The sequence below is a fragment of the Osmerus eperlanus genome, chromosome 5 (genome assembly GCF_963692335.1).
Source record: "Osmerus eperlanus chromosome 5, fOsmEpe2.1, whole genome shotgun sequence".
NCBI classification, from domain to species: Eukaryota; Metazoa; Chordata; class Actinopteri; order Osmeriformes; family Osmeridae; genus Osmerus; species Osmerus eperlanus.
The window spans coordinates 11,158,329-11,174,082 of NC_085022.1; the positions used below are offsets into that span (position 1 = coordinate 11,158,329).

Consider the following 15,754-nt stretch of genomic DNA (forward strand, 5'->3'; position numbering starts at 1 on the left):
ACAAAAAAAACGTACAAACATTTTCCCGATCTGACTCAATGGCTGCTGGACATTGCAGATTCAGCGACTCGTATCACAAGTACTGTTGTAACCGAATGCCGATATTTAGTATCTCTTACAATGTACTACAAATTAAAAATATTGTTTAACATGCAAATCATCAGAGCGCGCTTATCACTGCCTGAACATGCAGCATGCGAACTTACGTAGAAGCTGAGTGGGGAACGGTGCAACAGAGAAAGATGTAGTTGTCTTGCCGGAGAAGATAAGAGGTGAAATCAGTTTCATATTCGAGATTCAACAGACATTCATATTCGTACCTCCGTTCAGGCTCCGCGTCATATTTAGGGACCGGGGTAAAAGAGTAGACAGTCAGAATGTTTCTTCAATTTCTTTGTAAAAAATCAACATAGAAAATTAAAACTTGTTGCACATTCTTCTACTACTAGCTGACCAAGTTGTCCAAGCTTTGGTTTGGTGATAAAGTTGATTATTGATTAACCCATAGCCAATAAATCAATAAAAACACAAATATTTCAGTGTTTCCTCAATATCTTTGTCAAAAATGAACATAGAAACTTCAGACCTGTTTCACATTCTTCTACTCCTAGCTGACCAAGTTGTCCAAGCTTTGGTTTGGTGATAAAGTTGATTATTGATTAACCCATAGCCAATAAATCAACAAAACACTAATATTTCAGTATTTCCTCAATATCTTTGTCAAAAATGAACATAGAAACTTCAGACCTGTTTAACATTCTTCTACTCCTAGCTGACCAAGTTGTCAAAGCTTTGGTTTGGTGATAAAGTTGATTATTGATTAATCCATAGCCAATAAGTCTATAAAAACACCAATATTTCTGTATTTCCTCAATATCTTTGTAAAAAATGAACATAGAAACTTTGAACTTGTTGCACATTCTTCTAATACTAGCAGACCAAGTTGTCCAAGCTGTGGTTTGGTGAAAAAGTTGATTATTGATTAACCTATAGCCAATAAATCAAGAAAAAAACATTTTCCAATATTTCATCAATATCTTTGTCAACAATGATCACAGAAACTTCAAACTTGTTTCACATTCTTCTACTCCTAGCTGACCAGCTTGTCCAAGCTTTGGTTTGGTGATAGAGTTAAATATTGATTAATCCATAGCCAATAAATCAATAAAAACACCAATATTTCAGTATTTCCTCAATATCTTTGTCAAAAATGAAAATAGAAACTTCAGACCTGTTTCACAGTCTTCTACTCCTAGCTGACCAAGTTGTCCAAGCTTTGGTTTGGTGATAAAGTTGATTATTGATTAACCTATAGCCGATAAATCCATAAAAACACCAATATTTCAGTAGTTCCTCAATATCTTTGTCAAAAATGAAAATAGAAACTTCAGACCTGTTTCACAGTCTTCTACTCCTAGCTGACCAAGTTGTCCAAGCTTTGGTTTGGTGATAAATTGATTATTGATTAACACATAGCCGATAAATCAACAAAAACACCAATATTTCAGTATTTCCTCAATAACTTTGTCAAAAATGAACATAGAAACTTCAGACCTGTTTCACATTCTTCTACTCCTAGCTGACCAAGTTGTCCAAGCTTTGGTTTGGTGATAAAGTTGATTATTGATTAACCTATAGCCGATAAATCCATAAAAACACCAATATTTCAGTATTTCCTCAATAACTTTGTCAAAAATGAACATAGAAACTTCAGACCTGTTTCACAGTCTTCTACTCCTAGCTGACCAAGTTGTCCAAGATTTGGTTTGGTGATAGAGTTGATTATTGATTAATCCATAGACAATAAATCAATAAAACACCAATATTTCAGTATTTCCTCAATATCTTTGTCAAAAATGAAAATAGAAACTTCAGACCTGTTTCACAGTCTTCTACTCCTAGCTGACCAAGTTGTCCAAGCTTTGGTTTGGTGATAAAGTTGATTATTGATTAACCTATAGCCGATAAATCCATATAAACACCAATATTTCAGTATTTCCTCAATAACTTTGTCAAAAATCAACATAGAAACGTCAGACCTGTTTCACATTCTTTTACTCCTAGCTGACCAAGTTGTCCAAGCTTTGGTTTGGTGATAAAGTTGATTATTGATTAATCCATAGCCAATAAGTCTATAAAAACACCAATATTTCTGTATTTCCTCAATATCTTTGTAAAAAATGAACATAGAAACTTTGAACTTGTTGCACATTCTTCTAATACTAGCAGACCAAGTTGTCCAAGCTTTGGTTTGGTGATAAAGTTGATTATTAATAACCTATAGCCAATAAATCAAGAAAAACACATTTTCCAATATTTCATCAATATCTTTGTCAACAATGATCACAGAAACTTCAAACTTGTTTCACATTCTTCTACTGCTAGCTGGCCAGCTTGTCCAAGCTTTGGTTTGGTGATAGAGTTGATTATTGATTAATCCATAGCCAATAAATCAATAAAAACACCAATATTTCAGTATTTCCTCAATATCTTTGTCAAAAATCAACATAGAAACTTCAGACCTGTTTCACATTCTTTTACTCCTAGCTGACCAAGTTGTCCAAGCTTTGGTTTGGTGATAAAGTTGATTATTGATTAATCCATAGCCAATAAGTCTATAAAAACACCAATATTTCTGTACTTCCTCAATATCTTTGTCAAAAATGAAAATAGAAACTTCAGACCTGTTTCACAGTCTTCTACTCCTAGCTGACCAAGTTGTCCAAGCTTTGGTTTGGTGATAAATTGATTATTGATTAACACATAGCCGATAAATCAACAAAAACACCAATATTTCAGTATTTCCTCAATAACTTTGTCAAAAATGAACATAGAAACTTCAGACCTGTTTCACATTCTTCTACTCCTAGCTGACCAAGTTGTCCAAGCTTTGGTTTGGTGATAAAGTTGATTATTGATTAACCTATAGCCGATAAATCCATAAAAACACCAATATTTCAGTATTTCCTCAATAACTTTGTCAAAAATGAACATAGAAACTTCAGACCTGTTTCACAGTCTTCTACTCCTAGCTGACCAAGTTGTCCAAGATTTGGTTTGGTGATAGAGTTGATTATTGATTAATCCATAGACAATAAATCAATAAAACACCAATATTTCAGTATTTCCTCAATATCTTTGTCAAAAATGAAAATAGAAACTTCAGACCTGTTTCACAGTCTTCTACTCCTAGCTGACCAAGTTGTCCAAGCTTTGGTTTGGTGATAAAGTTGATTATTGATTAACCTATAGCCGATAAATCCATATAAACACCAATATTTCAGTATTTCCTCAATAACTTTGTCAAAAATCAACATAGAAACGTCAGACCTGTTTCACATTCTTTTACTCCTAGCTGACCAAGTTGTCCAAGCTTTGGTTTGGTGATAAAGTTGATTATTGATTAATCCATAGCCAATAAGTCTATAAAAACACCAATATTTCTGTATTTCCTCAATATCTTTGTAAAAAATGAACATAGAAACTTTGAACTTGTTGCACATTCTTCTAATACTAGCAGACCAAGTTGTCCAAGCTTTGGTTTGGTGATAAAGTTGATTATTAATAACCTATAGCCAATAAATCAAGAAAAACACATTTTCCAATATTTCATCAATATCTTTGTCAACAATGATCACAGAAACTTCAAACTTGTTTCACATTCTTCTACTGCTAGCTGGCCAGCTTGTCCAAGCTTTGGTTTGGTGATAGAGTTGATTATTGATTAATCCATAGCCAATAAATCAATAAAAACACCAATATTTCAGTATTTCCTCAATATCTTTGTCAAAAATCAACATAGAAACTTCAGACCTGTTTCACATTCTTTTACTCCTAGCTGACCAAGTTGTCCAAGCTTTGGTTTGGTGATAAAGTTGATTATTGATTAATCCATAGCCAATAAGTCTATAAAAACACCAATATTTCTGTACTTCCTCAATATCTTTGTAAAAAATGAACATAGAAACTTTGAACTTGTTGCACATTCTTCTAATACTAGCAGACCAAGTTGTCCAAGCTTTGGTTTGGTGATAAAGTTGATTATTAATAACCTATAGCCAATAAATCAAGAAAAACACATTTTCCAATATTTCATCAATATCTTTGTCAACAATGATCACAGAAACTTCAAACTTGTTTCACATTCTTCTACTGCTAGCTGGCCAGCTTGTCCAAGCTTTGGTTTGGTGATAGAGTTGATTATTGATTAATCCATAGCCAATAAATCAATAAAAACACCAATATTTCTGTATTTCCTCAATATCTTTGTAAAAAATGAACATAGAAACTTTGAACTTGTTGCACATTCTTCTAATACTAGCAGACCAAGTTGTCCAAGCTGTGGTTTGGTGATTAAGTTGACTATTGATTAATCCATAGCCAATAAGTCTATAAAAACACCAATATTTCTGTATTTCCTCAATATCTTTGTAAAAAATGAACATAGAAACTTTGAACTTGTTGCACATTCTTCTAATACTATCAGACCAAGTTGTCCAAGCTTTGGTTTGGTGATAAAGTTGATTATTGATTAACCTATAGCCAATAAATCAAGAAAAACACATTTTCCAATATTTCATCAACATCTTTGTCAACAATGATCACAGAAACTTCAAACTTGTTTCACATTCTTCTACTGCTAGCTGACCAGCTTGTCCAAGCTTTGGTTTGGTGATAGAGTTGATTATTGATTAACCTATAGCCGATAAATCCATAAAAACACCAATATTTCAGTATTTCCTCAATATCTTTGTCAAAAATGGACATAGAAACTTCAGACCTGTTTCACAGTCTTCTACTCCTAGCTGACCAAGTTGTCCAAGATTTGGTTTGGTGATAGAGTTGATTATTGATTAATCCATAGACAATAAATCAATAAAACACCAATATTTCAGTATTTCCTCAATATCTTTGTCAAAAATGAAAATAGAAACTTCAGACCGGTTTCACATTCTTTTACTCCTAACTGACCAAGTTGTCCAAGCTTTTGTTTGGTGATTAAGTTGATTATTGATTAATCCATAGCCAATAAGTCTATAAAAACACCAATATTTCTGTATTTCCTCAATATCTTTGTAAAAAATGAACATAGAAACTTTGAACTTGTTGCACATTCTTCTAATACTATCAGACCAAGTTGTCCAAGCTTTGGTTTGGTGATAAAGTTGATTATTGATTAACCTATAGCCAATAAATCAAGTAAAACACATTTTCCAATATTTCATCAACATCTTTGTCAACAATGATCACAGAAACTTCAAACTTGTTTCACATTCTTCTACTGCTAGCTGACCAGCTTGTCCAAGCTTTGGTTTGGTGATAGAGTTGATTATTGATTAACCTATAGCCGATAAATCCATAAAAACACCAATATTTCAGTATTTCCTCAATAACTTTGTCAAAAATGAACATAGAAACTTCAGACCTGTTTCACAGTCTTCTACTCCTAGCTGACCAAGTTGTCCAAGATTTGGTTTGGTGATAGAGTTGATTATTGATTAATCCATAGACAATAAATCAATAAAACACCAATATTTCAGTATTTCCTCAATATCTTTGTCAAAAATGAAAATAGAAACTTCAGACCGGTTTCACATTCTTTTACTCCTAACTGACCAAGTTGTCCAAGCTTTTGTTTGGTGATTAAGTTGATTATTGATTAATCCATAGCCAATAAGTCTATAAAAACACCAATATTTCTGTATTTCCTCAATATCTTTGTAAAAAATGAACATAGAAACTTTGAACTTGTTGCACATTCTTCTAATACTATCAGACCAAGTTGTCCAAGCTTTGGTTTGGTGATAAAGTTGATTATTGATTAACCTATAGCCAATAAATCAAGTAAAACACATTTTCCAATATTTCATCAACATCTTTGTCAACAATGATCACAGAAACTTCAAACTTGTTTCACATTCTTCTACTGCTAGCTGACCAGCTTGTCCAAGCTTTGGTTTGGTGATAGAGTTGATTATTGATTAACCTATAGCCGATAAATCCATAAAAACACCAATATTTCAGTATTTCCTCAATAACTTTGTCAAAAATGAACATAGAAACTTCAGACCTGTTTCACAGTCTTCTACTCCTAGCTGACCAAGTTGTCCAAGCCTTGGTTTGGTGATAAAGTTGATAATTGATTAACACATAGCCGATAAATCAACAAAAACACCAACTGAAATATTGGTGTTTTTATGGATTTATCGGCTATAGGTTAATCAATAATCAACTTTATCACCAAACCAAAGCTTGGACAACTTGGTCAGCTAGGAGTAGAAGAATGTGAAACAGGTCTGAAGTTTCTATGTTCATTTTTGACAAAGTTATTGAGGAAATACTGAAATATTGGTGTTTTTGTTGATTTATCGGCTATGTGTTAATCAATAATCAATTTATCACCAAACCAAAGCTTGGACAACTTGGTCAGCTAGGAGTAGAAGACTGTGAAACAGGTCTGAAGTTTCTATTTTCATTTTTGACAAAGTTATTGAGGAAATACTGAAATATTGGTGTTTTTGTTGATTTATCGGCTATGTGTTAATCAATAATCAACTTTATCACCAAACCAAAGCTTGGACAACTTGGTCAGCTAGGAGTAGAAGAATGTTAAACAGGTCTGAAGTTTCTATGTTCATTTTTGACAAAGATATTGAGGAAATACTGAAATATTGGTGTTTTTATTGATTTATTGGCTATGGATTAATCAATAATCAACTCTATCACCAAACCAAAGCTTGGACAAGCTGGTCAGCTAGGAGTAGAAGAATGTGAAACAAGTTTGAAGTTTCTGTGATCATTGTTGACAAAGATATTGATGAAATATTGGAAAATGTTTTTTTCTTGATTTATTGGCTATAGGTTAATCAATAATCAACTTTATCACCAAACCAAAGCTTGTACAACTTGGTCTGCTAGTATTAGAAGAATGTGCAACAAGTTCAAAGTTTCTATGTTCATTTTGTACAAAGATATTGAGGAAATACAGAAATATTGGTGTTTTTATAGACTTATTGGCTATGGATTAATCAATAATCAACTTTATCACCAAACCAAAGCTTGGACAACTTGGTCAGGTAGGAGTAGAAGAATGTTAAACAGGTCTGAAGTTTCTATGTTCATTTTTGACAAAGATATTGAGGAAATACTGAAATATTAGTGTTTTGTTGATTTATTGGCTATGGGTTAATCAATAATCAACTTTATCACCAAACCAAAGCTTGGACAACTTGGTCAGCTAGGAGTAGAAGAATGTGAAACAGGTCTGAAGTTTCTATGTTCATTTTTGACAAAGATATTGAGGAAACACTGAAATATTGGTGTTTTTATTGATTTATTGGCTATGGGTTAATCAATAATCAACTTTATCACCAAACCAAAGCTTGGACAACTTGGTCAGCTAGTAGTAGAAGAATGTGCAACAAGTTTTAATTTTCTATGTTGATTTTTTACAAAGATATTGAAGAAACATTCTGACTGTCTACTCTTTTACCCCGGTCCCTAAATATGACGCGGAGCCTGAACGGAGGTACGAATATGAATGTCTGTTGAATCTCGAATATGAAACTGATTTCACCTCGGTGAGAATATAATGTCATTCGATTTGGATGTGATTCTTATAATAGGCATATTCATTTTTTAACCCAGCGCGTTAGCATGAGCGAAGTAAGGCTAGGCCAACTTACGTTTTTCAGGTGGTAGGCTACATCATATTCGAAGTCGAACTATGAAAAATAAACCGTTGTTGGCAGAGTTTGCATTTAACGTTTTTCGAGTCACCCGGTACCAGTGGCGCCTTAATGCACGGGCTTACCTGGGCTTAAGCCCGGGGCCTCGACCAATCAGGGGCCTCTTAATAATAATACAAAATAATAATGATGATAAACGTCCGTATTCGCGGTGTCATTACTCTGCTCTACAGTGGCATCTGGTGGTGTATGTGGAGGGAGGGTAGGCCCCCCCTCCCCCTTATCTAAACAAAATGTAACAAAATGTAACAAAAACTAGAGGGTACAATTTGTAGGGTGTGCTTGCTTGCGTCGGTTGCAGATGGGTCCATTTAATATGAAACAAGCTGAACCCCCTTCGAGACAAGCTATTCTAACAACATTGTCCCATGCTACAACGTTGTTTTTCAGATGGAATCGCGATTCAAACGGTACCATCTGCTAACTGAAAATATGCCCTCAAACGCGACTTTTTGGTCTCAGTCTAGAGCCCTGCGTGGAGAAGCTGAATTATGCTACGAGCAAGCTAGCCTAGCTGCTGTTGCTAGCCAAACTTCACTGAGGGGATTGTTTGAATGCGCCAGAAATTAAAAACGTTTCTTTTGACATAAAGTTTAGGCTGTGGCATTGAATACAGGGACGCACCACACAAGCTTGAGTTTAAATACATAATTTATTGTGACATTACAAAAAATGAAAAAAAAAAAAAAAGTCTATAGCCCAGGGGCCTCAAGTGCTATTAAGACGCCCCTGCCCGGTACTTTGTAAATGTAAATGTACTTTAATGAAATGCTGCCATACCACAGATTTCTTTGCCATTTTGACTAATAACACCGACAAAGTAGGCTATGGCAGTTTGTAGTTCGGCAGCCAATTGTGCTCGTGCCGTGTGCAAAATACCAAAACAAAACAAAGCGCAGATTAACGAAAGGGAAAACAGTAACACCTTTTCTTTTAAATTATATATTTTTAGAGTTGCTTTATTTGTCTTAAATAATGTAATGTACAATTTCTGTAGAACATTTCGTTAATTCAGCAATGATGACACAAGCGGGAATCAGATCTCACACTGCCATATGGCAGCTCGACTAAAAAAATCTTAGTCGACCAAGAGCATATCGACTAGTCGACTGAGTGGGGACAGCCCTATTGTGAACATTCTTATGAGGAAGTGATTTCACTAAGGAAACATGCAGTGTGTGTTATTTGAAAGTGCATAATGACTGCATGACAACATGACAAGATCAAAAGGTAGCATTGCCAAAGAACACCTTTTATTATGATGCACGACTAAATACACTTACAACATACATTTACCAGTCACACATCACCTAAACGCGGTCAGCAAAACACAAGTTACAAAAAATACAAATGTGTTTGTAAACTGAGAATGTTATTATGTTGCTAATTGGGGGAGTAGGCTATTCAATACATAATGGAAGGCCCCAGAAGAGTATGGCTACAGAAACCTTAAGGCAGAGGTTGTAGGAGAGGTACCTGGCGTGTACATTCTCTCGAGGTCAGAGTTGCTAGATGATACGTGGCTCATTTCTGCAATGCTGCAGTCATCTCAGGGACAGCCTAGAGTGGAGAGGTACGATGATTAACTTCACCACACATACTGACCAGATGTGGTTTGCAGGTGTGATGTATAGTATATTTTAGCACTTTTGGCTCCCGCTTTGCCGTATCACCAACATGAGAACCAAATGAACTACCAATCGTCACCAGTTACTACCTGACGCTGTCCCAGCTATCGGTTTCCCGGTGAAGGAACAAGAGAAAGCCTATCCATTTTAATCAGTTATTTGAGGAGTCATCGGGTGTAAGCTGATAACAGCCAGGTCACAACTCAGCTGGCCAGAGCCAATCCCTTTTGCAAAGTTTACCTGAGAGCCTGGCCACCATGCTCTACTGAGGAGCTAAACAAACACAACCACCACCAAGACACATGAAAATACAAGCTATTACCCTTACAGGGAAAAACACTTCTAACTCAACCCGCTGGCAGACTTTCCACAGCTGCCAGCCAGACACTAGAGGGCAGCCAAGCATGTAAATTAAAGGCAAAGAGAAACAGAAGATCGACATGAAAGGTTGGCTGGGTGCAAGTAAACTACAGATTACTTTCTCACGGCTGGGAGGAGGAATGCTTTGTGTGTACCTGAAGAGCAGGCTCCAGCCAAATCTTGTATCTGATTAATTCAGCAACTCAATTATTCACTTGCACATTTCCATTAAGTGGAAAAATGTCTCATGCAAAATGTATTGGGGAAATGGTGAACGTTATATTGTGACTGTCACTGGTACTGGCGAGGTTGTCGAGGTCTGTTCAGAAGTGTGCTGGGTTTGTTTCAGCCATGATGAAACCTTGCATCAGTGGACGAGTCTCACCTTGAAAAGGTCTGCCACCAAGCCGTAGTCAGCCACCTGGAAAATGGGTGCCTCTGGATCCTTGTTGATGGCAACAATAGTCTGCAAAGAAAGGAAAGCACCCTTTTCTTTTGATCAGCCTTTCGAAGGAACTTCAAACTTTTCTCAGAGGAAACTTAACCATACCTTACTATCCTTCATTCCTGCGAGATGTTGGATGGCTCCAGATATACCAACGGCGATGTACAATTCCTATTTACAGGAGACACGATGAAGTCACGTATTACTACTTGACACTGAGAAACTGCTGCAGCCCGTGTTCATATTTAATGAGTTAAGAGGATGAGACCCTGCTAGCCCTGAGCTAGGTACTGCCCCCCTGGGCCACCTCAAATTAGTAACAGCTTGGCCTTGGCCTTGGTCCCCTGCCTTGGTCCCCCCCCCCCCCCCCCCGCGCACGTAACAACTTCAGGAGCTTACAGCTTAATGCACTGCCGTATTAATATTTTAGTGCTATTTAATGTTGTTTCTGTTGTCTTGAAGGAGCAGAACATCAATTTGGGACAAGCAAGTCTACGAAGGTCTGAAAGCAAGACAGTGAGTGATCATTCTAATAGACAGCCACTAATGGCCATCCATGTATGTTCCCATCCTGCGGTAGAAGCGTCGGTCACACAGTACATGCACAAAGGGTGCTACAGTAGCATGGGTTCAAAGGCCTGACAAATCAGAACATCTGTTCCTTTTTCTGTGTTAAACACTCTTGGATAATTGTTCTAGGCCTGCTCTTATCATACTTCCAATAAGGTGAGAGAACACAAATAGTGGGCACTGCTATTATACCAAAAGTGGAACCAATGATGAGAGTTAATCGCCCAGCTTGCTCGGTATAGTGTTTTTATACTCACGTTGAGGTAAAACTACACTATCACATACTACACTAGCTCATTTGTAAATACCATCTCCATTGCTAGTGGAGGACTATGAACAACCAGGAGACAAGCACAGGCAGGACGTAAATACAATGCAATTAAAATCTAATTTAATGCACTAAGCCCACATATGACAAGCTTGTCAAAACAATAGCAAAATCCAATTTAGGCAGAGAGGCCTGCTCTGAGGCCTCTGCTCTGGCCAGATATCCTCAGCACTGTGCTCTCTAATGGATCAGCTAAACCATTTAGGAACCCAAAATGTGCCATTAACTACATTTCATGGGGCCTAATGTGTGGATAATCACAGCTGGGATATCCCAGTTTAACTGGATAATGGAAAATCAACCTTTTTAAAGGCCAAAGGATAGCGCTCGATAATTCTGGATTCCGGGAATGCTGTTAAGAACACAAGTAACTGTAGGAGACCATTAGCCTACTGACACAAAGTAAATCCTCAGAAATATCTTGCAATAACCCTCTTATGAGAAAACGGCTTGTGTTTGGCACAATGAGACAATAACTTACAGGTGCAACAATCTTGCCAGTCTGTCCAACCTGCATATCATTAGGGACATAACCAGCATCCACAGCAGCTCTGGAAGCACCCACTGTTGAAATAAAGCACAGCTTAAATATATTTAAGATAGAAAACAAACCACAAACTGTATGGCAACTTTCTAAGATGTTCACGGACTAACCAGCAGCATTCATTTGATCAGCAAGGTCATACAGCAGCTTGAAGTTGTCTCCGCTCTTTAGACCCCTTCCTGCACAGATAGAAACAAAACATTATAATTCAACAAGGATTTCCATCCATCATCCAACGCTGGTCAGCGCATTCTTACCTCCAGACACCACAACTTTAGCACTGGCCAGCTCTGGACGGTCACTCTTGGTCAAGCTCTGCTCAATCCACTCTGATAACCCAGCGGAAGAGGATGCTGACACTACATTTCACACACAAATGATGGAAGTGGTTAAGGGAATACAGTTCGGTCTTGTGTTACACGTCGGCATCAGGAGATGTTTGGAGTCGTCAGCTACCTTCTTCAGTGGAGGCACTGCCTCCTTCCGTTGCAGCTGGCTCAAAACTTGTTCCTCTGACGGTGAAGACCTTAACTTTCTCATTACACTTGATGGTGCAGAGAGCGTTGCCTGTGAACCAGGCAAACAGCAGCAGACCACACAAGATCATGACTACATCAATGAAAAAATAAATAATCCCAGCATTTGCCAAAAGGTTATTGCATGATTTCCCTTGAGGACATACAAATGATGTGTTGAGAATGATCTAATTTAACTTGAAATTTCCAAATATCAAAGAGTAGGCTTAATCAAACAAAAACAAATACACAAAAGTTGGCATTGAGATAGTCACCGGCATATATCGTTCTGACAAAGGTGTCTGGGGTTTTGATCTCAATTATATCTGAAATTGGAGCGACGTCCAACTTGGCAGCCACTCTTGGCAGCAGGTTCTACAATAACAAAAATTTGGCTTAGAGATATCAGCAAAAAGAATGGCACTAGTGACTGTATGCATCAAGAATAAGAGTCTTACTTTCCCAAAGGCAGATGCCCCAGCACAGATATGGGTGAAGCTGAACTGCAGCTGTGTTGCCAGGATAAGTGGAGTTAACTCCTCTGTGAGAAGACACAAGGGTCACAGACAGATCACAACTTTGTTGTATGGAACACAAGACATGAGCTACATTTACATTTAGTCATTTAGCAGACGCTCTTATCCAGAGCGACTTACAGTAAGTACAGGGACATTCTCCCCGAGGCAAGTAGGGTGAAGTGCCTTGCCCAAGGACACGTCATTTTGCACGGCCGGGAATCGAGCCGGCAACCGTCTGATTAATAGCCCGGCTCCCTAACCGCTCAGTCATCTGACCCCAGCTAAGCATACCTGGCAAAAAGCCCTTGTAAGCATCATGTTGAGCCACTAGAACCTTCTTTACCCCTTGGACTTTTGCGATGTCTTCCACAACCTGGGGACGATAATACAATTTTAAAATCGAGGATGTTTTAACAGTCCCCACAACAATGTTATGGATAACTCATGTGATCTAAATATACTGGAATGGGCTGTGACTGAATGAAAACAAACATGATTGCTAATCACAGGCTTCAGGTCTGCATTCCCAGATTTTAATAGTACTTCAGAAATACAGTACGCATTTTAAGGGTCTGAGAATACTAAACATTAATAAAACATTATTCAATTTATCAATGAGTATTGCGAGTAGATTTTTTGGTTATCTATCTGGATTTCTGTGGGTAATAAAGTAACATTTCATAAAAGGAGGTGTAGACCTTTCACAGGGACAGTACCTTTGCACAGTTTGTTCCAGCGACTAAGCAGGACACCTCTCCTCCCAGTTTATTGGCTGCTGTGATGGCACTCAATGTGATGGGCGTCAGTTTGTCATTGTTGTGCTCTACCACTACCAAGGTGCTTTGAAACCTCTGGAGGAGACCTGTCTACAATAGAATCAACTTCTCAATATGTAGCCTATAAACAAGATAACATGCTCACTACTGAAAATCACAACTACGTAAGTGTTAGATCATAGCTATGTCAGCAACCACGAGCACCGTCTGAGGACATTGGAGCCGTGCCTGTGGGGGATGGGGGCCGTTCGAGTAACCCTTGACCCACTTTCAGTAGCAAGTTATATTAAATACATAAACTAACATAACCCAAAACGCAGGCATTTACCTAGGATTGAGAAATTGAAAAACAGCATCAATGCTACTCTATTCTGAACTGGGACTCCAATCTGGGTCTGGAGGTCATTCGTACAGCGTTTTAGACACACGCTAACACAGGAATGCAATGTGTTCAAAATTATATAATGTGCTTTTTCTAAACGTGTTAAACAACCACAATTTGTGATGTGACTTATCTTATTTATAAATTAAACAGACAACGCGTTTCTTATGTATCGTTGAACAATCCAGTTTTTGTTAGTTTCGTAACTGTTTGCTTACACTGGTTGTGTAAGTCTCTAGCTGGCAAAACTAGCTCTGGCACTGTACTAGCCAGCTAGGTAGCCTTGTGCTAGAGGACAGACATGTTTGGCCACTCGTTTATGCTGCAATAAGAATCAGAACTGGGGGCTAACAATGTAATAGTGCAAACGATGGAATTCATGTACTATTTGCTTCTTGACAATTAAATATGATAATCTAGCTACGTTACAGTACATGTGCAAGCTAATATCTATAGAGGTAGCCTCGCTAGCTAGTTACACAAACCATACCAGCTCTAGGTCCTAGCGAATGTATTGAAGTAATCAAAAAGCGAAGTCTTACCAAATAATTAATGTTACTGTATAACTAATATTGTCAGGTAACCTGGAAATATCACCACTTACCAACTGTCTTAAATGTGTTTTGTTGATAGCTCTGTGCATCTTTGACCCTTATCTTTGATCCTGCCAGCTGGGATATGCTTTTCCGACAGCAGCAATAAGTTATCGCGAGACAAAACTCAGTCTGGTTCCCAGTCACTTCCGTTAACACTCAAGTTCCCGTCGGGCGCCTACCTACAGCCTTTCATTGCGCCCTATCCTAACTAAAAGCAGCCTACATGTAATTGTAGATAGCATGTGAGGGGGAACCTTCTTAACGCTTCTTCTTAGTCTATTTTAAAATCATGTTAAATGAAAGTAAGCAATTGTAGGAAAAACGTTTTTGGATTAAAAAAATCCTTAAATTATACCAGTTTATTTTAACACACACTAGGGCCTATATATAATCATGAACAAGACATAGACTAGCCTACATTCATCTAACACTAATTGAATTTAAAAAATAAGAATAATAGCAACAACAACATTTTCTTAAAGCCAGGCAAAAATTATAGAACGCAAGCAAAATGCCAGTTTTTGCATTAGGCTGACTGTGTTAAAACAAAGCAGAAAATATGAATCCTTTGAACTACAACGTCGTCTTGTTGCAGCAATGCAGACTATGTACAAACGGGCTAACAATAACAATCAGTTAATTTAAGTACAATTAAGATTAGGATAGTTCTAGTACGAACAGTTGTGTATTTCAATAATATTTTATATTTTGATTATTTAGAATAGCCTAATAATTCCACGTATTAATTCTAAATCTAGTTAGAAGTAGAACGGGCAGCCATAGACCTAAATCAAAAGTTTTATAGATACAAAATCCAGAAATTCCAGCCTATTCTTAATTCTATGCCTACAGGCCAAATTACCATTGGTATTTTGGAAGGTGTATGCGATTTGAAGCCTATCGCAGTTTTCTTTCAGGGACAGACATATACAATCATAAGGACTTGTCAGTAAATATAGGCTAAAATAAATGTAACATGTAAAATTAGAAGAAGAAAAAAACAATTGATTATGCAGATTAACGATTTTGTTCTCTTTTTAGTCCCACGAAATATCTTTCTAATAAAAGGGTTAGTCTTCTTAACATTTTAAACTACCGCAACCGATAGGCCGGTATTATATGATTATGTTAGATAATTCAAAATAATCAAATTTGGAAAAAAAACTATAAAATATGCTACGTATTAGTGTTTACTTCTAATGAACCTTTCATTTAGAGATTCACTTTTGTTTGGACATCATCCAGTAGAGGGCTCTCGCATAGAACTTCTAGATTGCAATACAGGCCATGTTCCTTTCAAATAGATATTCGGTGAAAAAAGAACCAATTCTCAACAACCACATT

At 37.1% G+C, this 15,754-nt stretch overlaps 1 protein-coding gene across 1 annotated transcript; it reads right to left on the reverse strand.

The window, feature by feature from the left end:
- Positions 1–8,979: 8,979 nt before the first annotated feature.
- On the reverse strand, positions 8,980–14,578 carry etfa (electron transfer flavoprotein subunit alpha). The gene is made up of 12 exons (XM_062461599.1): positions 14,419–14,578; positions 13,373–13,522; positions 12,948–13,029; positions 12,597–12,679; positions 12,414–12,513; positions 12,080–12,190; positions 11,881–11,982; positions 11,734–11,802; positions 11,561–11,643; positions 10,287–10,352; positions 10,122–10,202; positions 8,980–9,308 (listed from the first exon to the last, which is right to left on the reverse strand). Exons 1-12 carry the CDS (start codon positions 14,455–14,457, stop codon positions 9,273–9,275), a joined length of 1,002 nt encoding a protein of 333 aa, XP_062317583.1. The 5' UTR covers positions 14,458–14,578; the 3' UTR covers positions 8,980–9,272.
- Between the last annotated feature and the right edge of the window lie 1,176 nt (positions 14,579–15,754).